Source organism: Balaenoptera borealis, assembly GCF_965194805.1.
Source record: "Balaenoptera borealis genome assembly, chromosome: 1".
NCBI classification, from domain to species: domain Eukaryota; kingdom Metazoa; phylum Chordata; class Mammalia; order Artiodactyla; family Balaenopteridae; genus Balaenoptera; species Balaenoptera borealis.
This window is the reverse complement of record NC_138860.1, coordinates 76042617-76069116: the sequence shown is the minus strand read 5'-3', so window position 1 is coordinate 76069116 and position 26500 is coordinate 76042617. Positions and strand designations below refer to the sequence as shown.

The following is a 26500-nucleotide window of genomic DNA, read 5'->3' as shown; positions in this document are numbered from 1 at the left end:
CTCCTTTGCACATGTGCAGTTGGTGGGGTCATCCAAGACCTGAGCGGGATTTATGCACGACTGGGGCTCCTTTTCTGTCAGAAGTTTCTGCTCGCTTTCGGGCTCTAGTGACCAACTCCCCAGGCCGTCTGAGTGAGTCTTTTGGCCTAAGCTCCAGTCAGCCAATGCAGCATTTGTGGGATTGTGCTATTGGGCAAAACTGCACAAACCAGGTCTTACCTAGTGTGGTTCCCTCCTTTTAAGGATTGATTCTCAGCCAGTCTCTGCCTGCTTTTGGTCTCTCTCCAGTGCCTTCAAAGTTACTTTTATTATTTCAATTAACAGACTTAATTTTTTTAGAGTGGTTTTAGGGTTACAGAAAAATTGGGTAGTGAGGACAGAGTTCCCATATACCCACTCAACCTGCCCACCCCCGCCCAGTTTCCCATTATTAACATCTTGCATTAGTGTGGTGTATTTGTTACCATCGATGAGCCAATATTGATAAATTATAATTAACTAATATCCGTAGTTTATATGTATCCATAGTTCACTCTTCGTACATTCTGTGCAGTTATTTCTTTGTATCTTGTCCAGAGTTTGTTGGAGGCCTAGCCTGAGGATACCAGTTTCTCCAACATTATCACAAGCAGAATCATCTGATGCATTTATTTTTGATTCATACATAAGCTTTTTCCTGGTCTCTGGAAACACTTGACAGAAACCTTGTAAATAAAGGGAGTTCCTTGACAAGGGCAAGGGCAGAAAGTCTAACAAGTCGATGGGCGGCGATGATATTTGTGGCTGTGTTAAGCTGTTATGTCTTGATGTTTTTAGTGTGATTCATGTACCAGGAAACACTACAGTTCAGTTTATCACTGTCTTCAGAAGTTAATCTCCAGAAAATAGGGTGAAAGCAAGAAAATGGGAAAAAAAAAAAAACCACCAAAAAACAAACCAACAACAACAGAAAAACTTCATGAGGTATTAACCTAGCACCAAGGGTGAGGTTTTCTGGAAACTTACAAAGAATATCTGAAGTCCGTTGGTTAACCTTATTTGCACTTAACTCCTGCTTATTCTGTGAGTAGCTTCCTGCATGTGAAGGCACTCACGTACCTTCCTCTTCCATTGGAAGAGGAAGCCACAGATAAAACTGACTTAGATAGGGCTTCCCTGGTGGCACAGTGATTAAGAATCTGCCTGCCTATGCAGGGGACACGGGTTCGAGTCTAGGTCCGGGAAGATCCCACATGCCGCGGAGCAGCTGGGCCCGTGAGCCACAACTACTGAGCCTGTGCTCTAGAGCCTGCGAGCCACAACTACTGAAGCCTGTGTGCCTAGAGCCCGTGCTCCCCAACAAGAGAAGCCACCACAATGAGAAGCCCGCGCACCGCAACGAAGAGTAGCCCCTGCTCGCTGAAACTAGAGAAAGCCTGTGAGCAGCAACAATGACCCAACGCAGCCAAAAATAAAATAAATAAATAAATAAATAACTGACTTGGATAAATCTCACATGTTGATTACTTAGTACAATTTGCATCTTCCTTCTAGTTTCTTTTTTTTTTTTTTTCTTTCTAGGTGGTAATGAAAAGGAAGCAGGCCCTGATATTTTTAAACTTGTGTGGTTGTATGAACCACCTTTCAGGTGGGTCTGGTCTACGACTGTGTCTTACACTTTGGCCAAAATGGAGCCTCAGAATGGACTGAAGTTAGTTGTGGAGGTGGTAATGTTTAGGTATCGAGATACTCTTTCGGTTTTTTTTGTTATACATGCACATAACGGCAGTAATCACTTATCGTACTCTCTGGGTTTGCCCTGAGGAGTGGGATTTCTGACCCCTCCCCTGCCTCCCTGAAATTGTTGCTGTTTTTTGGTTCATGATTAGTGTGGATATTTGGCTTTTGATCCCTACTTCGTGTTTCCTATTAATCTCCTTGAATAACCGTAAGGTGCAGCTATGGTAGAGATGGGTTATCTGCTCCAGACTCTCCTCAGAAAGACAGATTTGTGATTTTCTTCACATGATTGGGAAGGAGGATGAGTGAATATGTGGTGTGAATACAAGTGGGATGTGTTAGTGAGTGTGGGATGACCGTGTGCATGCTTTGTGTGGGGTGTGTGTGTGTGTGTGAGGTGATCAGTCATGTGTATGCATGTGGCACATGAGGTGTGTGAACGTGTGCCCTGATGTGTGTGTGTGAAGGTGTGTGGTGTATGCGTGCACATGTACCAGGTTGGCTGATGGCGTGAAGGAGGCACTAATAGCATGAAGATGTTGGGTGTCCTCACGTGAGTGCCTTCACATGCAGGATGCTACTCGCTTGTTCGGAAACCTTGTCCAGAGCTAGAAAGCTGCCTCTCCATTCTGTCTGTGTTGCTTCCATCCTCACTGTACCCCGAACGCTTTGGGATTCTCAGTCCAGCGGGGCCCCTTCTTGAGAAGGGATGGGGATGGGACCCATCTGGGCATCTGCATTCAGGCCCAGTTGTGGACCTCACTGGGTAGCAGGCCCTTTCCTGGGGTTGCAGGGATCAGTGTGGGAGGATCGTTCAGTCCTCCAGGTTTACCTGTAATGGGTGACCTTGCTCGGTCTTGAGATCCAGGCTCCCATGTGATGCCAGAGGGAACACAAGCCCTGAAGGTCTGATTGCCAAGTCAGCCCTGACTGCTCAGAGTTCAGGGCAAGAGCCATCAGGCGTGCAGCGTTCAGGAGAGGGAGCACGGAAACTGCCCCCGGCAGGGGTGGTGCTTTGAAGTTGGGCAATCACAAACCCGGCCTCATGTCATTCCTGGCTTATGTGGGTCACTGACATGCTGACAAACGGTGGGGCCCCAGCAGAGCTCAGAGGGCAGAAACACCAGCCATGGTTAAAGCTGACAGCACGCTTAGATCCTTAGATTGAGGGGGCTTTGTTTACCTGCTGTGGTGAGGCTGTCCATCTGGGGCCCAGACTTCCTACAGGCTGCTCGGAATCTTGATCTTCAGTGTGTTAGCACAAACTGTGGGTCAGTACTAGGGGAAATCCTTTCCCAGTATTTAGTTTTTGAAACCCTCCTCACTGGGGCCAGCCTTAACTCCAAATTTTAGGAAGAGCCTTTTATTCCCATAATCACAGGAAATATGTTTTCTGTAGAAATGACTGTCCTGCTCTTATCTTCCATTAATGCGATCTTGGGTTGCGTAGACCTTTAAATTATCCTGGTGCTGTTAATTTCTAGGATATCCTCTGGGCTATTTTATGTGTGTGTGTGTAAAAAGGAAAGACGAATTCCAGTGGGTCAGTGTGGAATGGGATGGTGCTTAATAAATGTTGGGTTGTCCTCTTTCCTTGTTTCATCCTGCTAAGTAATGATATCTAGAAATAATCTATAATTTTGATCCAGCAATCCCACTTGTAGGAATCCAGCCTAAAGGGCTACTTGGATGAGCTCAAAGGTGTGTAGATAAGGAGGTTTGTGGAAGCAATTTTGTAGTAGTGCCCTAGGGGAAGTGTCCATCAGTCATCAGGGGAGCCATCAAATGTAATGTGATAGACCTGTATGCATTGGTGGAGAAAGATGTCCAAGTTATATTTAAAGTTAAAAAATCAAGTTGCAGAACAACGTGAGTAGTATGAATCTTTTTACATAAAAGAAATTCCTCTGGGTGTCTATGAATATATATATATGTCCATTAATATACAAAAAGAGATGTCCATCAAACTGTTGACAGTGGGGGACTTTATTCTTTTGCTCTGCATATATCTGCATTATTTGAATAGTGTACAGCAAGAAATTATATACAGTATTAGACAACCTGTATGTCATTTGGTTTTAAAATTAACTTAAAAGTTTAATCAGGTTAAATTTTTTTTTTAAATAAATTTATTTATGTATTTATTTATTTTTGGCTGTGTTGGGTCTTCGTTTCTGTGCAAGGGCTTTCTCCAGTTGCAGCGAGTGGGGGCCACTCTTCATCGCGATGCGCGGGCCTCTCACTATCGCAGCCTCTCTTGTTGCGGAGCATAGGCCCCAGACGCGCAGGCTCAGTAGTTGTGGCTCACGGGCCTAGCCACTCCGCGGCATGTGGGATCTTCCCGGACCGGGGCACGAACCCGTGTCCCCTGCATTGGCAGGCAGATTCCTAACCACTGCGCCACCAGGGAAGCCCCAAGTTAAATTTTTTAATACATAGCTAGTCCATTCTTTTTCTCCATTTAGGAAATTACTCAAATGTGTGAGGTCTCTATAACGTCCAGGGCTAACTCAATACAGTTCCATTAATTAAAAAAAGTAGATATTCATCTTTTTTATTCTTTTGGATGGCTTTAATGCATGCAGACCAGATTTGTGTAAGAGATTTATACCTTAGCTCATTTTATCTTTACTGAAATCCCATTTTACAGATGAGGAAATTGAGACAAAGGCAAAGTAGCTTGCCACAAATATAGTGGTGGGAGATTCTTCATACCCAACTCTTTCTGTTTCAGAAGCCTGCTTGTTTAAACACAGTCCTTGGCTGCATCTCTGATTAAGAACGAGATGGAAAGGAAGCGGTTTCTTGTTTTGCTTTTGTATAAAGTTAGAAATAGTCTCAAGACATCCTTTTGGCTCTTGATTTCCTCATCTGTAAAATGGGAAGATGAACTTGATGACTTCCAAAGGTCCTTCCAGCCCTGACATTCTGTGATTAGGGGCATTTGCCATCCCTCTTCTCAGTGAGTGTTTGCTTCTGTCCCCGCAGTACGTCGGAAGCCTGGACGTGCCGAGGCCCAACAGCAGAGTGGAAATTGTGGCTGCCATGCGTCGGATCCGGGTGAGTGGCTGGAGGTGGGGCTGTTGTGGAGCTGGAACTCAAGCGTCCGCCCTTTTAGAAAGTACTGGAGGTACCAGAATGGATGGCTGCACTCTTTGCAAGACCCCTACACGGTCCAGGGGAGCTGTTCTGAGTTAGGTGGTTGATCTTGATTAAAGACCAAGGTAAAATGGATGTATGATGGCTGGAGGGCTACCACCCTCCCTCTCTTGTGACCTGCTGCTTCTCAAACTGAGACACGTTACCCTTGAGGTTGTGTGGGTTCTGCCAGGGAATGAGGGAGACTGGTGAAGTATCTTTTTTATTCAAAGATTTTCGTGAAAAGGTTTAGTATTAGTAATTAGCTGATAATTGGCTCAAAGCATTTCAAAAGTAAAGCTTTTTTTGTGGTACATAAAGAGGATCTACTTAAATTTTTAAGAACAAATGTGGGATTTCAACAGAATTTCCTTGGTTGGTTGCTTTAGGCTCTGGACATGTGTGTGGGTTCTCTTCTGCCATTTCCGGTACTCTAGAATAGAGTTTGATCAACTTTCCAACCTGTTGCTTTCGGAGTCTGTGGTACGTGGAGCAGAGGTGGAATAAAAATTAAGTTGTCTTCTGATCACTGTGAAGGAATTTGCCCATGTGCTCTGTCGTGAAACAGAGGAAATTAGATTTGTGTGTTTTGAAGGTAGGGTTGGGATTGGTCAAACAAATTGTAATGACTTTTTGGAGAGAATCGGTGTCGGAGGTGGCTGGATTGGTCATCCTGAATGCAGCCTGGTTTGGACTCTTTGTCGTCTAGAAGAATCTACTCACCTCAGTGGAAACCATATAGATGTTGGGAGCTTCATTTTGCTTTTTGCCAGGTTTACTTTCAGTCAATTCACCTGAGCAACAGAAACCTCAATTCAATGACAGCAATTTTGGGAAGAAAATTAGTGTGTTTGCTTCTGTTTCTGTAAGCAGTTCATCAGCCTACTAAAATAATTTTTTCACTGCTTTGGCCCTCCCAGTCCTTCAGCATTTTTTTTTTATTGATTGATTTATTTATTGATCGATTGTTATTATTTGGCTGTGTTGGGTCTTCGTTTCTGTGCGAGGGCTTTCTCTGGTTTCGGCGAGCGGGGGCCACTCTTCATCGCGGTGCGCGGGCCTCTCACTGTCGCGGCCTCTCTTGTTGCGGAGCACGGGCTTCAGATGCGCAGGCTCAGTAGTTGTGGCTCACGGGCCCAGTTGCTCCACGGCATGTGGGATCCTCCCAGACCAGGGCTCGAACCCATGTCCCCTGCATTGGCAGGCAGATTCTCAACCACTGCGCCACGAGGGAAGCCCCTTCAGCATTTTTTATTGTTAAGTTGAATTTGTTGAAACTACTATTAAATACAACAATACTGTTTTTCATGGATATAGAAATGAGTCACTTTCACATGAGTTCATTTAATGTTCATAGTAAACTGTGAAGAAGGGGTCATGTTTCCTTCATTTTCTAGATTAAACTGAGGCTCAGAGAGTCATAGAGGTCCAGAAGTGGTGGGCATGTGGCCTGAATGCAGTTCTCCAGTTGGTTTCATGAGAACATGCAAAATGCATCACACCTTTGGCTTCAGGCCTGGCATTCAGTATCCCCAGGCCTCTTCTCTTCCTTCACCTTCCTGCTCAGGTAGAAAGCACCAAGGCCTCAGCTGAGCATATCTGGGGTGTTGCTCTTGTGAGGATAGGTTACTGCTCTCATCATGGTTGTGACCTTGGGGTTTCAACAAAAAAAAAAGTCCCTCTTTTCTTCATATTTGACTAAGAGACAGCGCATATGTTGTTGCTAATATCACTATCATTATTACAGTAATAAATATTAATAATAGAAGCTATCAATAACAGTAGCTACTATTCAGTACTTACTATGTGATAGGTGCTTTATTAGGCCTTTTAATATGGAAATAATGTTATTATTTGTAGCTACTCTAGATGAGGTGAGGGTATTATTGTTAAATTTTATAGATGAGGAAATGGAAGCCTGGGGCATTAAATAATTAATTCTGGATCAAATGGGTGTCAATAGTTGGAGCTGGGATTCATGCCCAGGGCTGTGCTCCTCCCTAATTTGGGTGATGATCCCAGCTGGAGAACCAAAAGGTAGGGACATGGAGCTTCCCCAGTGAGGGAGTCAGTGGCAGAAATACAACTTTGCAGAAGGAACAGAGGTACAGGAAAACATCCCCTTGAAGCAACGGAGGGTCAGGGTGTGTGGTGGGGCTGGCCATGCATGGGATCTGGAGGCCTTTGGGGCTGGAGTGTGGCCCCTGTCTCCTCTTCCCTCATCACCTGTCAGCCCAACTGGCCATGTGCCAGTAGCTCCGTTCCCTGTGACCTGCTTCTGGTGCTTAATGAGCAACTCATTAAATTAGATGGAGAAATGAATTGGCCAGAAAGCTGTTTGGTCTGGCTGTCCAGTCACTTGTTTAGTCTGACCACCAATAAGAACTTTGGGTGTGTGTTTTACCCTGAACCCCCCAATTCACTGCTAGGTCCAGGCTGCTATTTTCTTTTCTTCTCTCCCTTTCAAAAGCTGTCTTGCCTGTAATTACAGTTGTCGAGAACTAGGGCATGTGATTTCTGTGTAAAAGACTGTGCCTGACTCTGTCCTTTTGTGTTGAATGGTGCCAGGCTAAAGCTGGGCAGGACACTGCGGAGTTTGGTTCCTGGATGCTCTTGTGGATTCACAGGGTGCAGGCCTCCAGCTTGGCCCTGAGCAGTGTCTCGTCCTCAGAGAGAAGCAGTTACTATAAGGATCATGGTAACCTTACGTCTGTGAAATGGGTCGTGCCTCGCCAGGCCCTTTAGACGCCAGTCTCCCTGATCCTCTCTGGAGCTCTGCACGGGACAGTGCAGATTGTCTCCATTTCACAGAGAGGGAAGCACCTGGAGTGAAGGGATTGGCCTGAGGTTGGCCAGATTCATCTTCTGAGTTGGGGTTCCAGCAGCTGTATGGATTCCTGTTCCTGCCCCAGTGCCACACCTGCAGTGTTGACTCTGAGCTAAATATACGGACTGTTGATTTGACTGGTGTTTTTCCTCTCTCTTTTCCTCATTTCTCATTGGTTCCCTCGCCATATATATTTTCTTTTAAAATTTGTTATCTGTCTTCGGCATCTTTTTCTTTTCTCATGTGCTTTCAACGATTTTTTTTTTATGGTGGTTAAAAACACATCACATATTTAACCGTTTAAAAGTGTATAATTCAGTAATGTTAAGTATATTTACACTGTTGTGTAATAGATCACTCTAAAATTTTATCTTGCAAAACTGAAACTCTATACCCATTGAACACTAATTCTTCTTCCCTCTCCCCCCAGCTGTTGACCGCCACCTTTACATTTTCTCTTTCTATGATTTTGACTACTCAGATACCTCATATATATGGAGTCATACTTTGCCATTCTGTGACTGGCTTATTTCACTTAGCATAATGTCCTCGAGGTTCATCCATATTGTAGCATGTAACAGGAGTTCCTTCCTTTTTTAAGGCTGCATAGTATTCAGTTGAATGTATGTAACACATTTTCTTTATCCATTTATCTGCTGTACCCTTGGGTTTCTAACACCTTTTGGCTACTGTGAATAATGCTGCAGTGAACATTATTCACAGGAGCATGTGAATAATGCTCCTGAACAAAACAGGATCTCAGAGAGATACGCACATATCTCTTTGAGATCCTGTTTTGAATTCCTGTGGATGTATACTCAGAAGTGAGATTGCTGGATTATATGGTAGTTCTTTTTAAAAATTCTTTGAGGAACCTCCATACTGTGTTCCATAACGGTTGCACCATTTTTAATTCCTGCAACAGTATAAAAGGGTTCCAAGATTTTTTTTTTCTTCTCAGTAACGTATACCTTCTTGGTACACATGAATTTAAACAGATGAATAGATGAATTTTCTTTAAATAGATGAATTGTCTTTTTCTGGTAAGGATTTGCTGGGGTGGGAACCACTAAGCACTTGGAGTGTTTCTGGGTAGTCTTAGGGAGCAGGACATAGATTCACAATGGATTGACAGGTTACTTGCTGTCATAGGGGCCTCCTGCCTGAACTGCCCAATGCCGGGGTGTGGGAGTTCCTTATGCCGTACTTCGAAGGACTAGATCTGGGGTTGTGAATGGTTGTAAGTGCAGCATTAGCACAGTTGGCATAGTATGAGTTGGCACATAAGTGGATGAATTCATCAGCACTTCTTAGAAGGCCTCTCCTTAATTTAGCACTTTCACCTTCTGCTTCTCTAACACTCCAAGTAGAACCACTTCTGGCCCTGCCATGCCCTGCCCTGGTCACGCAGTGTCCCTTTGCTTGGATGCACAGCTCTTGGTTAGGCTCTGGTGACTAGCGTGGCATGTTCCCAGGGCAGTGTGTTTGGAGGCTGCTTAGAGTGGAGACCATACAGGTGAGAGCCTGAGACCTGGGAGGTAGATGGGGGAGGAAGAAGGGAGGAGCAGGAGAGCCAGCCCTGCTCAGCTGGCGAAGGGTGTTTAGTGTTTCCTTTTGCCCTGTGGCTGATAGTTATTATTCATATAAATTTATAACTCGTACATTTACAACTTTAAACATACTTTCACATACATTATTTCATTTGATTAGCCTGGAGTGTTCCTCTTTGTTACCTCTGATGAGAGGTGGGAAGACGGGGCATGGAGGAAGGAAGGGGACACCAGGCTCTCCAGCCATGTCAGCGAGCATAATGCATGTGCGCTCATTCACTTATTCACTCATTCATTCATTAGATGTTTATGGAACACTCTATCCTGGGCTAATGTTTCAATATTCTTTTGGGTGCTTATATTCAGTAATGGACAAGCCAGGCACATGAATAACTATATATTATTAGAAAAAGGGTAAGAAGCTAAGAAAGTGTGTAACTGGGAGATGTAACCCAATTTGAGGGAGACAGGGAAGACCTGTGGGTTACAGAGGGACGGAGTCAATAATCAGTAGATACTGCAGCCAGATGACCCCCGAGATGAGGATATTGTGGCTCAGGGAGGACTTGCAGCTCCTGGAGGGAGGTGACCACGTCACATCATACTGTCTTTGAACCTCAACTGCCTAACTTAGTGCCTGACCATTAGTACACAGTAGTGTTTCCTGAATGAATGAGGAATTTTCCCCAGTAAAATGTACTTGTATAAACTCAGTCTTTTGTGTACTTCAAACACAGAATCGTAGCACATCATTCATTGTTTGAAGTGACTGTAATTGCAGTTTATCCCTCAGATTTTAGAGGCCCAAGGTCACACAGGAGGAAGACCCAGATCTTTTGATGCCCAGCCCAGAACTGCTGCAGAGTAAGGCCAGTGGAAATTCACTGTACATGTTTTGCTTCCTTGTTTTCTTTGGACGGCTTCTAGGAACTTCCATTGATTAGTTGGGAGTTGGGATGAATTGTGGGAAGCCCTGACCGTCAAACTGAGTTGGAATGAACTGCAGCTGTGGGTAGCAATAGTTTTCGGATCTGCTCTTTTTTTGTTTGTTTCCTTATTCAGGATTTGCCACTTTTCCCAAGGTTGAAAGAGGTACCTTTAGCTAGTCCCCTTGACACATGAAGACCCTGGTCTGTTCCCTTGTTTGTCTTACTCTTAAGAAATCTTCAGTTTCTCTTATTTTCTGTCTTAGTTTACTATTGCTACTGAAACAAATACCACAGTCTTACTGGTTTAAAACAATGCAGGTTTATTATTTTACAGTTCTAGAGGTCAGAAGTTTGAAATGAGTCTTATGGGGCTAAAATAAAAATGGGTCAGCAAGGCTGTGTTCTTTCTAGGGGCCCTAGGGGAGAATCTGTTCCTTGCCTTTTCCGGCTTCTAGAGGCTGCCTGTGTTACTTGGCTTGTGGCCTCATCACTCTGAACTCTCTATCACCACATCCGCTTCTTTGACTTTGACCCTCTTGCCTCCCTCTTATAAAGACACTTGTGATTACACTGGGCCCATATGGATAATCCAGGATAATCTTCCCATCTCTCAATTCTTTTTTTAAAGGGAACTTTATTTTTATTTATTTATTTATTTTTGGCTGTCTTGGGTCTCCGCTGCTGCGCACGGGCCCCCTCCAGTTGCGGCGAGCGGGGGCTACTCTTCGTTGTGGTGTGCGGGCTTCTCATTGCGGTGGCCTCTCCTGCCGCGGAGCACGGGCTCTAGGCGCGTGGGCTCAGTAGTTGTGGTTCGCAGGCTCCAGAGCACAGGCTCAGCAGCTGTGGTGCACGGGCTTAGTTGCTCCGCGGCATGTGGGATTCTTCTGGACCAGGACTCGAACCCGTGTCCCCTGCATTGTCAGGCGGATTCCTAACCACTGTGCCACCAGGGAAGCCCCCATCTCTCAATTCTTAAATCACATCTTCAAAGTCCTTTTGCCATGTAAGGTAACATAGGCACAGGTTCCAGGCGTTAGGACGTGGACACCTGTGGAGGCCCATCATTCCACCTACCACACCTGCCTTGTTTATTGTCTACCAAATAGGATAAGCTAAGTGGTGGAGGCCAGACCAAATCAGCAGGCCCTCTTAATTCCAGATCACATACTTCCCCCACTCCATACTAGCTGCCTCGTATTGGGTGGACTCACATGTTCTCCTCTGATCCCTGTGATGACCCAGGCAGGAAGGAAGCTTAAGAGAGATTCCCCAGAAGCACTGGATGATTACCCTGCTCTTTGTCTACCAAGGATCCAAAGGTCTGAGAAGATGCTGGCTGGATGAAGAAAACAAGAGAAGAGGGGATACGATTTTTTTTTTTTTTTTAAAGCTGCACAGCTTAGAACAAATCACAAAGTTCAGAGAAGTTCTGCACGAGCCCACAGTTGGTCTGACACACTGGGGTTGCTTGCTTGGAAGTTAACTGGTTGAAAGTTGAAGGGTGGCTAGTAATACTGAAATTAGGCTACTGGCTTTGCACCATTGGGCCTGCTGTGTGAATAGGTGAGTTTGGCAGCCAAATATCTGGTATGATTTTCAAGTCCATTGTTCCCAAATATGAATACCATTCTCCCCATTGCACTTTTTAGCTTCCTCGGAAAGCTGTGTAGTCAAAAGAGCTCTCAGTGAAGAATAATGAGAGTTGGACTCGAGTCCCCTTGACTTGATGTGTAACCTTGGTGAGGTATCTGACTGCCATTAATTTCAGTTTCCTTGTTTATAAAGGGGAAAGGCTGATACTTATTCTCTCTGGTGCTATCGTTGAGTCTGGGATAATGCATGAAAAAATACTTTATAAACCAAAAAGGACAATTTATATTCATCGGTATCATTTTTATACATTCCTCTGGGTTTCAAAGCATTTCATAAATGCAGGTAAATACCCTGAGAGATACTGAGCTGCTTCATCTAGCTCCTTTTAATAGCCAGCGTCTTTTTCCAGATTTCAGTGCAAACATCACATCCTTCGGGAGGCTTCCCCCACTAGGTCATTTTGTCTTCTCACATGATCTTGGGGCACCACACCTCTCTCTTTCGTAGCACTTGTAGCAACTGTATTCCCAGTGTCTGGCAGGGTGCCAGCCTTTGCTGAGTAGACTTTTGTTGAGTGACTGAGAAAATTAATCTTAGTTGATAACCATGTGAGCATAAAGCAGTGAAGCCCAGCGAGGCTCTATTGAGGGAGTGCCAGGGAGGAGGAGGGCTGCAGTGAAGTCAGACCTAACCAACTCTGTAACCTACCAAGGACTCTGGCATGTGGAGAGCCAGGCTGGGTTCCAGAGTGGCAGCTGGTGTTCTGTTACTCTCTCACCTTTGGAACCTGTTGTAGCTGCTGGAAGGGAAGCCTCAGGTGGGGAAGGAGAGAGAGGCATCTTGCTGGGCCTTCAGGGCTGGAGAGAAGACAGGTTTGTGGCTAAAGACCAGATTTATGGCTGTTAAAAACCCAGGGGACAGATCCCTGCAGTAGAAATGTAGTGTAGCCTCACAGAGGCCACGCAGCTGGACCTGGAGGGCTAGGTGCGTGCAGCCAGTTGCACTCAAGAGTTGTGTGGTCCCCCATCGTGGCTCCTCTGGCTGTGGGCTGGGTAAATCCTTGGCCACCCTGCAAACAGCTTTCACAGTAGTCCAGCATGGGATCAGAGTTTGCCATTGAACAGTGACTTGATTTCTCAAGAAGGACTGCTCAGGAGTGGTGTGATCCGTGGCCTGGAACGGAATGGGCAGGTGACCAGGAAATGGCCAAGCTCTCCCCTTTCCTACAGCTCCCTACCAGTGGTGCCACCTCTTCCAGAAATTTCTCTCATGATAACAAACAAATATAAAAAGGTCCTGGATGGTCTTGGGAGAACAGGAATGAAATGCTCTTGGGAGAAGATCCAGGGACTGGGGACACTGGTGGCTTTATGGAGTAGTGACTGGAGTTGTGAGTGCCTTACAGCTGCACTTGTGTTTCCCTCCCCACAGGCGTTAAGCCCCTGCACGTGGCCTCTTCATACGTTCAGCCAGGAAATCTATGTTTTACCCGCTTCCGGGAGGCTTTGTCCAGGAATCATTTCATCCCTTTATGTAACTCTCCCCCTAAGTGGCTACCCTCAATATCATTTGCTCTTTTGTCATTAATTGTTTTCCTTCTCTTCCCAAATTCAGAGTTGGCAAGTCTACCCCTGAGCAGCTTAGATTGTAACACAGACCTAGCATGGCCCTATTAATTTCCTATTGCTGCTGTAACAAATTACTACACACATAGTGGCTTAAAACAACACAAGTTTATTATCTTACAGTTATCCTCCAGTTCTGGAGGTCAAAAGTCTGAAATGAGGCTGAAATCAAGGAGTTGGCAGGGCTGTTTTCCTTCTGAGGCTCTAGGGAGAATCTATGCCCTTGCTTTTCCGGCTTCTAGAGGCTTCCTGAATTCCTTAGTCCTTGGCCCCTTTCCATCTTCAAAGTCAGCAATCATGTCACTCCAACCCCTGCTCTAACTCTGCTGCCTTCCCCTAACATGTATAAGGACCTTGATCATTACACTGGCTCTTCCTCTTTCCTCTGATGATTGAGGATGATCTCCCCTATCTAAAGGTTCTTAATGTAATCCCATCTAGGAGTCCCTTTAGCCATGTAAGATAACATATTCACAGGTTTTGGAGATTAGCTTGTGGACATCATGGTGGTGGCAGGGGGGTGGTATTAATTGAGTATTAGGCTTGTAGCGGGGATTGGAAAGATTCCACTCCTTTACTGAGGTGCTCTAGTATCGGGGTCAGGAAGAACGAGGTTCAAATCCTCTTCCTTCTCTTGACTAGCTGTATGACGTTTCTTACTGCCTCAGTCTTTAATCAGTAAAGTTGGAGTATCTCCTTGGCAGATATATTTTACGGTTTTATGTGAGTGCATGCAAAGCACTGAGCGACGTGCCTAGCACATGGATTGTGCACCATAAATAATAGTTCCCTTCTCTCCTTTCTAATTAGTGTGTATTAGACAGGGACAGTGGGGTCAGAAAACCATACAAGTTGGCTGTCAGACATACTTAAGCACCCAGTAAATATTAGCTTTTAAAAGACATCAGCTTTGCATGCCAATTATTTTTTCCCCTTAGTCTGTAGATGAGTGTTTCTCAAAATGGGTTCTGTGGCTCTCTTGGAATTTAGGGATGTAGTCTCCAGGGTCTGAGTTCTTTATAAGAATTAAAAAATTTTGTGTTTTCATTTGATCCAATAGCAAAGTAAAATGAGCCTATTCCAGACTCTTGGAAGGGCCATATTATGCCTGAGTGCTGCCAACTGTTTTATTGTCTACAGTTGTGTTTGTTTCCTTGTGTTGGCACCAGATAGTCCTTCTATAATTGTCGTGCCCTGAAGAAAAAGTTCACAGTATGTCTATAATGAATTCTCATAAGGTGAAGGACAAGTGACGGTACCACACCTTGTAGGAATTACGATTTTGCAGTGACGGGAACAGAAGAAAGTGACAGAAAAATGGAGACTGCACGTGGAGCGCAGGCAGGGCTGCAATGTGGCCACGCTCCCCGGGGTGGCTCTCTGAGTTGCTCGTGGCTTGTGTGACTGGTGTGATTTGCTGGCACCTGTGCTGTGCTGGTTGTCAGAATACCGTCATCCAATGTTGTGTGTGCTGAACTCAAAAGAACTTGGGTAAGGTACTCAACAACAGATTCCTGTTGTGAGAAGGGATATAATTTCAGTTAAATAACAAAATCTTCTCCGACATGAACATCTTTACTTTGAATTTATCGGTTATACAATTTGTGTTTAATTTGTAAATTTGTAAAAGACCTGTATGTATAAGCAGTTTATATCCAGTCTTATGTCTTACATATTTAAATGGGGTACATGATTTGCCAGCACTTTTTTTGGTAACAGCTTTATTGAGACATAATTCACATATCACGCAACTCATCCATTTAAAGTATAGAATTCAGTGGTTTTTAGTATGTTCATAGTGTTGTGAATAACCATCACCATCATCAATTTGAGAATATTTTCATCACCCCAAAAAGAAACTCTGCACTTCTTAGCCATCACCTTCCAATCTCCCCCAAATACCCCCCATCCTAGCCTCAGGCAACCACTAGTCTACTTTCTGTCTCTATGGATTGTCTCTTCTGGATATTTCATATAAATGGCAGTCATACAGTGTGTGGCCTTTTATGTCTGGCTTCTTTTGCTTAGCATAATGTTTTCAAGGTTTATCTGTGTTATGGCATGTATCAGTACTTCATTTCTTTTTATTACTGAATGATATTCCATAGTATGGTTATACCATATATCATTTATTCATTCAAATGCTGAGTGTTTGCAAAATTTTTTTTTCTTAAAAAGAGGCCCAGACTTTATTAAATTTTAGAAAACATTTGATGTGGATTGAGCAGGGTGTAAAGGGATGGTGACAGTTGTTGTCTTCTCAGCCAAAGGAAACAAATCATTGCTTTTTTAGGTAATCTTGGGCAAGGCATTCTCATCAATATAAAGAATGATGTACTGATAGGAGAACTTAATTTTTTGTCCACTCATTTAAAAAAACGTATTGAACGTTGGGGTGCATATATCTCTTTGAATTAGTGTTTTCTTTTTCTTTGGATAAATACTCAGGAGTGGAATTGATGAATCGTATGGTAGTTCTGTTTTTAATTTTGTGAGGAACCTCCATACTCTTTTCACAATGGCTGTACCAATTTAAATTCCCACCAACAGTGCACTAGGGTTCCCTTTTCTCCACATCCTCACAGCATTATTTACAATAGTCAAGATACGGAATCAGCCTAAGTGCCCACCAACTGATGAATGGTTAAAGATGTGTTTTATGTATATTACAATAGAATATTACTCAGCCATAAAAAAGAATGAAATCTTGCCATTTGTGACAGCATGGATGGATCTGGAGTGAAGTAAAGTAAAATAAATAAGTGAAATAAATCAGAGAAAGACAAATGCTATATGCTTTCACTTATATATGGAATCTAAAAAACAAACATATATAACAAAACAGAAGCAGACTCACAGAGAACAAACTAATGGTTGCTAGAGGGGAGGGGGATGGGTGAAATAGGTGAAGGGGATTAAGAGGTACAAACTACTGGAATATATTACAGTAAATCACAGGGATATAATGTACAGCACAGGGAATATAGTCAATAATAGTGTAAGAACTTTGTGTAGTGTATAATCTATAAAAATATTGAATCACTAAAAAAATGTGTTGACTTCCTTTCATGAGCCAATATTGTTTTAGGCTCTGGGGATATAGCAGTCTACAAAACAAAGTCCTTGTCTGCATGGAGCTTATATTCTGGTGGTTGGGATGGAGGTAAAGGAGGAGACAATATACATATAATGTCACACGTAAATTGTCTGCAGAAAAATAAAGCAGGGCATGAGGATAGACAGTGCCAGGAGGTAGGGAGTGGAAGCTATTTTATGTGAATTGTTGGAAAAGACCTCTAGTTTATGGTGACCTTTGAATCTCTAGAGATGTGAATGTGAGATAGTGAGCAAGCAAGCCATGTGAATATCTGGAGGCAGCTGCCCAGACAGAAGGAACAGTAAGTGCGAAGGCCCTGGGGCAGAAATGGGCTTTGCAGCTTCAAGGAATAGCAAGAAGCTCAGTGTGGCTGGAGACTCAAGAGTCCAAGCACAAATAGTAGATTATTTCCAGGAGTTTATTCCTAAGAATCACACATCATGTGAATCTGGTTCACTTAGTACCTACTGAATGTCTGACCACACATGAGAAAATGCATTTATCTTTCCCCTGAATCTGCACCAGAGTGAAAAGTCACTTTGCATGAGGAGCTTTGGTTCTGCTCCTGAGGTGAACAAGTTTGGGGATGATTTTAAAACTGGGACAGAGCTGCTAGATGCATTATCTGTAAGCAGAGAAGAGTTAGTAAGAATCAGTTGTTATCAGAAACTAACGCATGCTTGCTTTTAAAGATGGTGACTTACTTTATTACAGCCATTTATGCTCAAGAATAAGAAATGATGTACTTGAGCTTCCATGGGAGCATTTGAATATTGCCTAGCTCAGCCCACAGTTTCTTGTGCTGACCTACTTAATGCTCGGAGGTCTTCTTGAAGCCAGTGATGTTTATCCTTCACATCAGGAAGAGATGAAGAACCTCAGTTCATTACTGCTACCAGTCTCTGGAGACCTATTTGTTCATGTTCCTGCCATTAGTAACAGGTTGCACTGAGCACCCACTCCTTGCTTTGATGACTTCTGTGCATTTTTAAAAAGTATATACATAATATTTATCATTTTGACCATTTGTAAGTGTACAGCTCAGTGGCATTAAATAATTCACTGTTCTGTACCTATTACCACTATCTATACCTAAAACCTTTTCATCATCTCCAACATAAACTCTCTACCCATTAAACAGTAACTCCCTCCTTGCTCTCAGCCTCTGGTAGCCTCTATTCTGCTGTCTTTCTGATTTTTGCCTGTTCTAGAGTCCTCATATAAGTGGAATCTCAGATAATATTTGTCCTTCTCTGTCTGGCTTATTTCACTGAGTGTGATGTTTTCAAGGACCACCCATGTTGTAGCATAAATCAAAATTTCATTCCTTTTTTATGGCTGAATAGTACTCTCTGCTGTGACTTTTTGTACTTTTTGCATTATGTGGGCTTTGGTGTGTGGCTGTTTCCTCTTGAGACCAAAAGCAATGTATTATATATAGGACAGGGATTCACAGTCATGGAACAAAACATCCATAGCAGCAAATACTGAGGACCTGAGCTGCTGGAGGGAAACCTGTTTGGTCCCTGCTGAAAGGCCCAGTCTTCACTTACGTAGTACTTTATAGTTGTTAAAGTCCTTTTCATGTCCGTTGTCACCTAATGTCTCCAGTAACTTTTTATAAAGTTATAAAGTTAAAGCAGGTATTATCCCTGTTTTATTACAGATAAGGGTCATCAGAGTGAAATGACTTCCTCAAACTAATTATCTTATTGTCCTTATCAATGATGACCAGAGTTGATTATAGACTGTGCCATGTGCTGTTACAATGTCAGGCTACGTGCAAAGTGCTTCACAAGTATTATATTACTTGATCCTCACCACAACTCTGTGTTGATGATCATCAACACAGAGTATAGGTATACTATAGGTATACCTATACAGAGTATAGGTATAGGTGTGATGATCATCCCCTCTTATAGATGGGGAAACTGAGGCACAGAGAGGTTAAATAACTTGCCCAAGATCACAGAACTGGTAAGTGGGGAATCTAGGATTCACTCCAGAGCTTCAATGAGGTACAGCTGAGTCTTGCCATGGTTCCGATACTACCAGTTTGCTTACTTCTGGGTCAGAGATCCTACAAGAACCTGCTGACTGTCCCCGCTTTACCAAATATCAGTCCAGGCAGCGTCATCTGTGTCCCTGATTGTGCCTTTCTCCAGTCTGGGAACACTGCCAGACAGTGGGCATTATTTGATTTTTTTATAAGCTTCTTTTTAGATTTTGAGACTCATACATCCTGTGTGACACCCCCATTTGGTTATCCCAAAGGCATCTTAAATTCAATATGTCAAAAACGGAATTCATCATTTCTACAGTCTCTTCTCTTTGCTCAGAACCCTCTCCCCTTCGGTTTTTTCTGTTAATGTTTCCTTATCTCATTGAAAGGCATCTTATCAATCCAAGAATGTAAGCTGGAAACCTCAGAGTCACCTTAGACTCTTCTCTGACAGCAGCCTTAGTCACCCTTACTGAGCTTGCCCCCTAAATATTTCTCAAATGTGTCTCTCCCTCTTCACCCCTCCCTGGGGGGACCCATGTCATTTTACAGAGATTGCGGTAGCCCTTCTTCGTCAAGGTTTGTCGCTGTGCCCTAGGCTTGTCCCCCTCCTACCCATCCTCCACACTGTTGCCTGGCTCATCTGTCTAAAGGCACATCTGTAGGAGTTGTCCTGCTTAAAACCACGTGGTGACAGGTCATCACCTACAGGCTGGAGCCTGGACTTGGAGCAAGGCATGAGGGGTTCTGCCTGGCACGTCAGGCCACAGTGACGGTCCTGCTGTTCTTAGGACCCTACACGTGTCCTGTTGGGGCCCACCTCTGTTCCTGCTCTTCCCTCTGCCTGGGAAGCTCCCCGTTATCAATGTGGCCGAAGTCTCTCTCCTCAGGGCTCAGCGGAACTTCTGCATATCCTGCACGAGCCAGTTTGGGCTTTCATCCTTTCTAGAAGCTTCCCCTCTAGAGACCTCTGTCTCTGCACTTAGACCACAATGTATGTGTCTCCTTCAGGGCAGGGGCTATGATAATCATCATGAGAGCCATGGGGTGAATGCTAATTCTTCTTTTGTAAAATAGGAACAAAGTCAACCCTGTCGGACTTAAAGGCAATGATGATGTCAGGCCCTTAGCATGTGCCTGGCCTGTAACAGATATTCAGGGGATATTAGCATCTTCTCTCTCCATCCCTGCTGCCTGTGTGACTGGAGAGAAACTTCCGCACACATCCCCACACTAGCTCATTTGCTGGAATGTTTCCTTCTGAGCTGTTCTGGACTTGGAGGCAGAAGCCCTCCGTTTATTCCTCTGTTACGCCACCGTGAGCAAGTTAACTTCTCCGAACCTCAGCCTTCCCCTTTGTAAAGTGAGGGTCATTTTGCCCAGTTTCCTCGTAGCTATTTCATGAGGGTTAAATGAGATACCACATAGAAGGCTATGTAAATTGCCAAGTGCGTGTACAGATAGGCGGCGTTTGGGCCCAGAAGGCAGTGAGAAGGGTGCCACAAGCCCCTTGGTCAGGGCTCCTTGCTGGTAGAATCTCCCACTGGGCGCTGCTGTTCTTGGTTGAATCTGGTGCCTGCATCCCAGGTCTCAGTGGAAAACCTCCCTTGTCTGCCTTTTCGGTAGGCACCCGGCTCTTTGGCATTGCGTCAGTGTGAAAGATAACGGGTGGCAGCTGCTGTTCCTGGGTCTTCTGTCTCCCTGGAGAGGCATTTAACCACGTGCGTCAGCTGTGGGAATGACAAATCACTTCTCCACAAGGAGCTCTGTCTAACCAACCCAGTTGGAATCACCCTTGTTAGTGCGATATTAGCAATTACCCTGTTTCCTTAACCCCACTAAGCAACTTGACAAGGTTTGGCATTCTCCTTTGCCGCTGTTAATAGTCTCATCACCCGAGGGCTTGTTAAATAGGTGGAGTGCACACCCTGGATTTCCACTGAAAACAGTCATTCTGAGCTGTTCCTCCTTGCATAGCTTCTCTCCTGAGCTGCCAGAGCCCCGGGCCTTTGCTCCTCTCTTTTTTAGAGGCCATGGTAGGGAGAGCATGGACTCTGGGCTGCAGAGTCCCTGGCTTGACTCTCTGCTTGGCCGGGACTTGTGTCCTGAGTTACTTAATCACCCCCGGCTCCAGGTGGCTGTGAGGCAGAGGGAAGTCAGTATCCCCGCTTTCCGTTCCCTCCAGCCAGCTCAGCCCTTCCTAAGACATCCCAGGTTCTTCTCTCTTCAGCTCCTCACGGAGGTGGGGCTCCTGCCTTTGCTGTGTGCTCAGGCCTCCGGGGCAGTCCTGCCCACCTGCATCCTTTCTGCAAGGGGGCCTCACCGGAAGGGGCACTCTCCAAGCAGCTCGGACACAGAACTCATCTCATGTCCCTGTTCACAGCCACGTCAGCCTCTGCTTCATTTTAGCATTTGTGGACCCAGGTAGGTCTTTGTTTATCCTGGCCCAGGAAGAGCTGGAAGAGAAGACAGTTTGGATAGTTCTGGGTATATATGAGTCGTTTAATATTTTAAAATTTGACTGTTAGGTCCTCAATTCTTTGAGCCATTTCGTGGAAGAACCAGGAAAGGACAGGGAGGTAATGGTTTCATTTCATTTAGGTGATACTGATACCCAAACACCAGACACACAAGAATCAACTGTAGAGTTCAAAACTAACAATGACAGTAAGTCTACAGTAAGTGTTAGTTGTTGTGTAACAGGTACTGTTCTAAGCGTTTGGCCTATAGTGACTCACTTAATCGTCACAATTACTTTATGAAGAGGAGTGTCAGTAACTTGCCCAAGGTCACACACAGTCAGTAAATGGCTAGGATTCCAGTTCTGGAACCCAGGCTCTTGACTGCTGTACTGTCTCTCTAAGGCAGATAAGTCCCCACCAAGTCACCTCAGTTGAGATTATCTGCTAGTTGGACATGTGTTACTGCAGAGTGCAGCCTTGACCTCTCTGTTGGGCTTCTCCGTGCACAGAGTCTACATCGTCTGTATTTGTTCTCCTGTTAAAACTGGTCGCATCCCATCCCCCCTTCTCTGAAGCTGCTGGTTGAGCCAGTCTGCTCAGGTAGGAACCTCCAAAGCAAGCTGTTCCTCCCTGGTCCTCAGTTAGGCTTTGCGACATCAGTTGGTACAGCTGTGGAAACAGCTGATAAAACAGGGTCAGGCTGCTCAAGGAGAGAGTGAGGGCAGGGTCCCCAGGGGAGGCTGCCCTGCTCACTTGAAAGAGCAAAGACGTAGAAGTCCACGTGCATCGTCTGAGGCTTGTGGGCACGTGGGTTGGTTTGTCCCTCCCTCCCTGCATTGAAAGACTAAGAGGCGGTTCTGGTGAAAGATACTCGATAGAAGAGGGGTTCTGAGCCTACAAAAACTCTGCCTTCTCTGGATGGTGTAAAAGCTGCTTATTGAACAGGAGGCTGAAGGGGCTGAGGCCATGAGGGATCACCGCCGTGTCTGGCTTGGTTCAGGTTTAAGCTCCCAAACCCAGGCCTGCTTCGGGTCGGGTAGTCTCCACCTGGTACGCGGCTTACACCTGAGGTTTCTCTCCCACCTGGGGAGCCGGGTTTGGGCTGTCTTTTAAGCACTGGACTTTGTGGTCAAAATAGAAAGTCTGGCTCTCCTGGTTGGGATTTCTGAAAGAGTGACAGGTTGCTAACAGCCTAGTAGGATGCCAGGCGCCACTTCCGGATGAGGGCCCTGTTTGGATGGGCTCTAGGGCAGCACGCTGCCTTTCCTTGCCAGGGACCCTATTGATCTGGAGCCCTGGTTTGACTTTTCTTCTCAGCACTTGCTGTCGTCTGGTCAACGCTACCTCTCCCCCAGTTTTCTCTTTTACAGAAATGCTTTCTTTAAACCTGATTAGATTTCTTGGCTTGCACATCTGGTCTTCATTTAGCTGGGATGACACTTAATTTAAGTAAGAGTTTGGCTGCCTTTAAACTGAACAACTTCACCATGTTGAGGGGCCAGTGGGGAGTCAGTAGCCAGATTGTTTATTGAAAGAGATCATATTGATTTATTATTTTAATTTAAATCCATTTCCAGACACCCCTGCATTTAATTGCATTAAAAGGGCACTCAGACTGCTCCTTTAAGAATCCAGTGCCCTCGTCTCCAGAGGGAGAGAGGAATACTCTTGAGCATGTAGGTAGGACCACTGTATGTGTGTGGCTCGCATCCATCTGACCTCACGGGGGAGACTGTGTTGGCAGAGCTGGAGGGCTCTCCCTGCCCACCCAGCGCACTGTGCCCGGACTAGCATGAGACCTGTCATGTCTCTGCTCAAAAGCCTTCAGTGGCTCCCCACTGCCTATGAATGAAGGTAGGAGTTCTCAGCTGATGGTCAGGGGCTTCCCCAGGCGGGCTTCGCTGTGTCTGTCAAAACTCATTTTCTAGGGGGAATTCCCCGGCGGTCCAGTGGTTAAGACTCGTGTGTGCGCTTCCAATGCAGGGGGCTCGGGTTCGATCCCTGGTCAGGGAACTAAGATCCCACATGCCGTGCGGCCAAACGACAACAACAACAAAACAAAAACCCCTTTATTTTCCATCATTGCCCAATTCTCTGGCCGAACTGAGTTTCTTACTAGTCTTCAAACATGTGGTGTCCTGTTTGTCCTGCCTTCTGCTTTTATGTTCTTCCCTTTCTCTGGAATTCCCTCCCTTTCTTACCGGGTCTCATGGTTCAAGGCCCATTTCAAATGAATATCTTTGCCATGAAATCTTTTCTGATTTCTCTCAGCTGTAGCACCCCCCTTTGAACTGAGCCACCCTCTCTGTATCTCCTCAGGTATTTTGGCCTGCTTTATATTATAATTATTCTTATTAAATTGGACTGCCTGAGAGTAGTGACCCTGTGTTGGTCACATGTGCTCCCAACAGAATGGAACTCGGCAACTGGAGTAGTAACTAACATTTCCTGAGTGCTTTCTCTGTGCCGGTTCTAAGCACTGCACGTATTCAACTCAGTAATCCTCACAAAAGCTTTCGGAGATAGATGCTGTGTTTAGTCCCATTTTACAAATAAGATAACTGGGGTATAGAGAGGCTATGTAATTTGTCTTAGGCCACCTAGCTAGCAAGTTTCAGAGCTGAGGTTCCGTATTAATTGGGGTTCTCCAAAGAAACAGAACCAATAGGATATGTGTGTGTGTGTGTGTGTGTGTGTGTATATATATGTATATATATAGAAAGAGACTTATGATGAAGGGTTGGCTTATGCAATCATGGAGACTGAGAAGTCCCATCATCTGCCATCTTCAAGCTGGAGGACCAGGAAAGCTGGTGGTATAATTCCAGTCCAAACCTGAAGGCCTGAGAACCCAGGGAGCCAATGGTATAAGTCCAGGTCTGAGTCCAAAGGCCCAAGAGTCAGGAGTGCCGACGTCTGGGGCAGGAGAAGGTGGATGTCTCAGCTCAAGCAGAGCAAATTTGCCCTTCCTCCACGTTTTTGTTCTGTTTGGAATCTCAACAGATTGGATGGTGCTGAACCACACTGGTGAGGTGAATCTTCTTTACTCATTCTACCAATTCAAATGCTAACCTCTTCTGGGAGCAACCTCACAGACACACCCAGAAATCATGCTTTACCAGCTCTCTGGGCTTCCCTTAGCTCAGTCCAGTTGACACATAAGTTTAACTATCACAGGTTTCCACTCAGACTGTCTGCCTTCCTAGTCCAGGCTCTCTGTGACTTTGCTACGTGGCCTGTTTCATAGCAGGTACTTGTTTAATACATGTTTACTAAGAAAAATTGTACTGAATTCCAGAGATGTAAGTGAGCAGGGATAAATTAGTTTAAAAACAAGGAACAGGAAGAAGTAAAATTAGAATCAGCAGGTAGGAAGAGAAGGAGGAGAGCTAAGAAGGAAGGAACAGAAGATAGAGGAACACAGAAGGCTGAGCTAATCGAAGCTTGGGGCTCATGCTTTTGGAATCAGGTTCAAGGGGTGCGGGGTGACCGCACACTGAGGCAGACACAGGGATTGTCAGTTGCTATACCTGGACCCTGGCACGCCTGGCACAATCACCACACATGCTCCAGGTGTGACTTACAGCTTGTACCAAAAGGGATAGATGGGGGTGGATGCAGATATCAAGCTCTCCAAGCTTACTGGTGGGGAAACTGAGGCCCAGAAAGGTTGTGACTTGCCCTGGATCCCACTGTAGCAGCGGTGCTGACTGGAATTCGGGCGCCTGGTTCTTTCTGCTTTGTTTTCAGGCTTTGTAGAGAGTAACAAATGCCTTTCTCTCACCCTTACTATTGCTGGAAAGGGTCGTTTAAGGTGTGTGAGGCTGCTCCTCCCCATCTTTATTCTGTCTGCATCTCTTAGATGCTGCATGTTTCCCTGTCCCTACAACTTCTACTTTGGTCTAGGCCCCAGGTATCTCTTGCCTAATCTGTTGTGGTCTTCTTGCACTGGGCTTCTGTACTTAGTCTTTTTTTTTTTTTAATTTTTGTATAGAGAGAACACATCTCTGGCAGCTTTTTTTTTTTTTTTTAATTCATTTTTATTTATTTATTTATTTTTTGGCTGTGTTGGGTCTTCGTTTCTGTGCGAGGGCTTTTCTCTAGTTGTGGCAAGCGGGGGCCACTCTTCATCGCGGTGCGCGGGCCTCTCACTATCGCGGCCTCTCTTGTTGCGGAGCACAGGCTCCAGACGCGCAGGCTCAGTAGTTGTGGCACACGGGCTTAGTTGCTCCGCGGCATGTGGGATCTTCCCAGACCAGGGCTCGAACCTGCGTCCCCTGCATTGGCAGGCAGATTCTCAACCACTGCGCCACCAGGGAAGCCCCACCCTTTCTCTTTGAACTCGTCTCCTTCCACTCACCACTCAATTTGAGCATCCACTTTTTGGCCCCCACTCTTCCTCTGAGAGTTCATTCCATCCCGTGGCCTCTCTCCTCTCCCCTCCTGTTGTGCTTCTTCTCGAGGCCACAATACAATCAGCTGTGTCAGTCTCTTCTCCACGGAGCCCTCCCAGTGCAGTGAAGGAAGGTTGATGGCATTCTTCCACATCACCCTTTTTGGGTGATACATTTCTTCTTTATAACTCCTTAATCCTTTGTATGGGAAGATGTCATTTCCAAGGGGCCCGCTTACCAGCCCTGAGGTGGAGGCTTCAGCCAGTGGGCTGCTTGATAGTGTCACACAGGAGCACACACGCTCAGTGGGAGAAACTTCCTCAGGCCTTACTCAGCCTACTTACCGTCCTTTACCCAGCACAAACAAGACCTCTTTATAAAGCCAGCCAGGAGCTCAAGTTCAGAATGAACCCATGATAGACTGTGGAGGAGAGGAAACCCAAGTGTCCACCAATAAATGGCAGATAAAGGTAGACATATGTTGTGCCAGTTCTCAAGAAGGAAGAATAAATCTTAAGTTCTCACATTTCCTGGACAGCAGGGTAGCTGTAGCAATAGAAATATACATCATGAGATCCTGGCTTTGTCTGAATTTAGACAAATGAGTCACAGAGACTGAGACTTCCCTGTGGTACATATAAACCCTTGGTAGAAGAGATTTGACTCTTTATCTCCTTTATTGAAGAATGGTGTTAGAAACCAAGATCTGGGTGCTAGTTGTGCATGTTGCTACTGCGGTATCTTTGCTTCCAGCCCTCTCGGCTGATAGAGCAAAGAAGTATGTGTGTGTATGCTAACTCTTGTATATACACATGTTTATCAATGTTTATGTAACCATCTGTATCTGTATTAAGCTAAACATAAATTCATACCGTATCTCCAAATCTAATGTGAATCATTCTAGCCTCCTCCCTTTGCTTATCTATAACTTCCTCTTCCAACAGGCTGAGAGTGAGAAAACCGGCTCCCACCAGTCGTTTACTTAGTTGTTCAATTCTAGTGTAGTGTTTTAAGAATTGTTAACCCACACCCCCGTGGGAAACAATTTTGACAGCTAGTGTACATTAACTGTACTTAATGTACAGTTCCTTTTGCCTTTAGTTTTATAGATGCTCCTCATTTCCAACTATTACTTTGGTCAGCACCTTAACCCCCACCTCCTTA

General features: G+C 45.0%; 1 protein-coding gene across 5 annotated transcripts in view; it reads left to right on the top strand.

Moving 5' to 3' along the window:
* Positions 1 to 26500, top strand: part of LOC309634891 (carboxyl-terminal PDZ ligand of neuronal nitric oxide synthase protein) — a gene marked incomplete at its 5' end in the record, with an annotated part of 304374 nt that overhangs the window by 74197 nt on the left and 203677 nt on the right. For all 5 annotated transcript variants that reach the window (XM_082405414.1, XM_082405410.1, XM_082405412.1 and 2 more), the window contains one exon: positions 4708 to 4779. In XM_082405414.1, coding sequence (XP_082261540.1) covers positions 4708 to 4779 — 72 coding nt within the window. Of the gene's footprint in view, positions 1 to 4707; positions 4780 to 26500 lie in introns of those variants that run through there.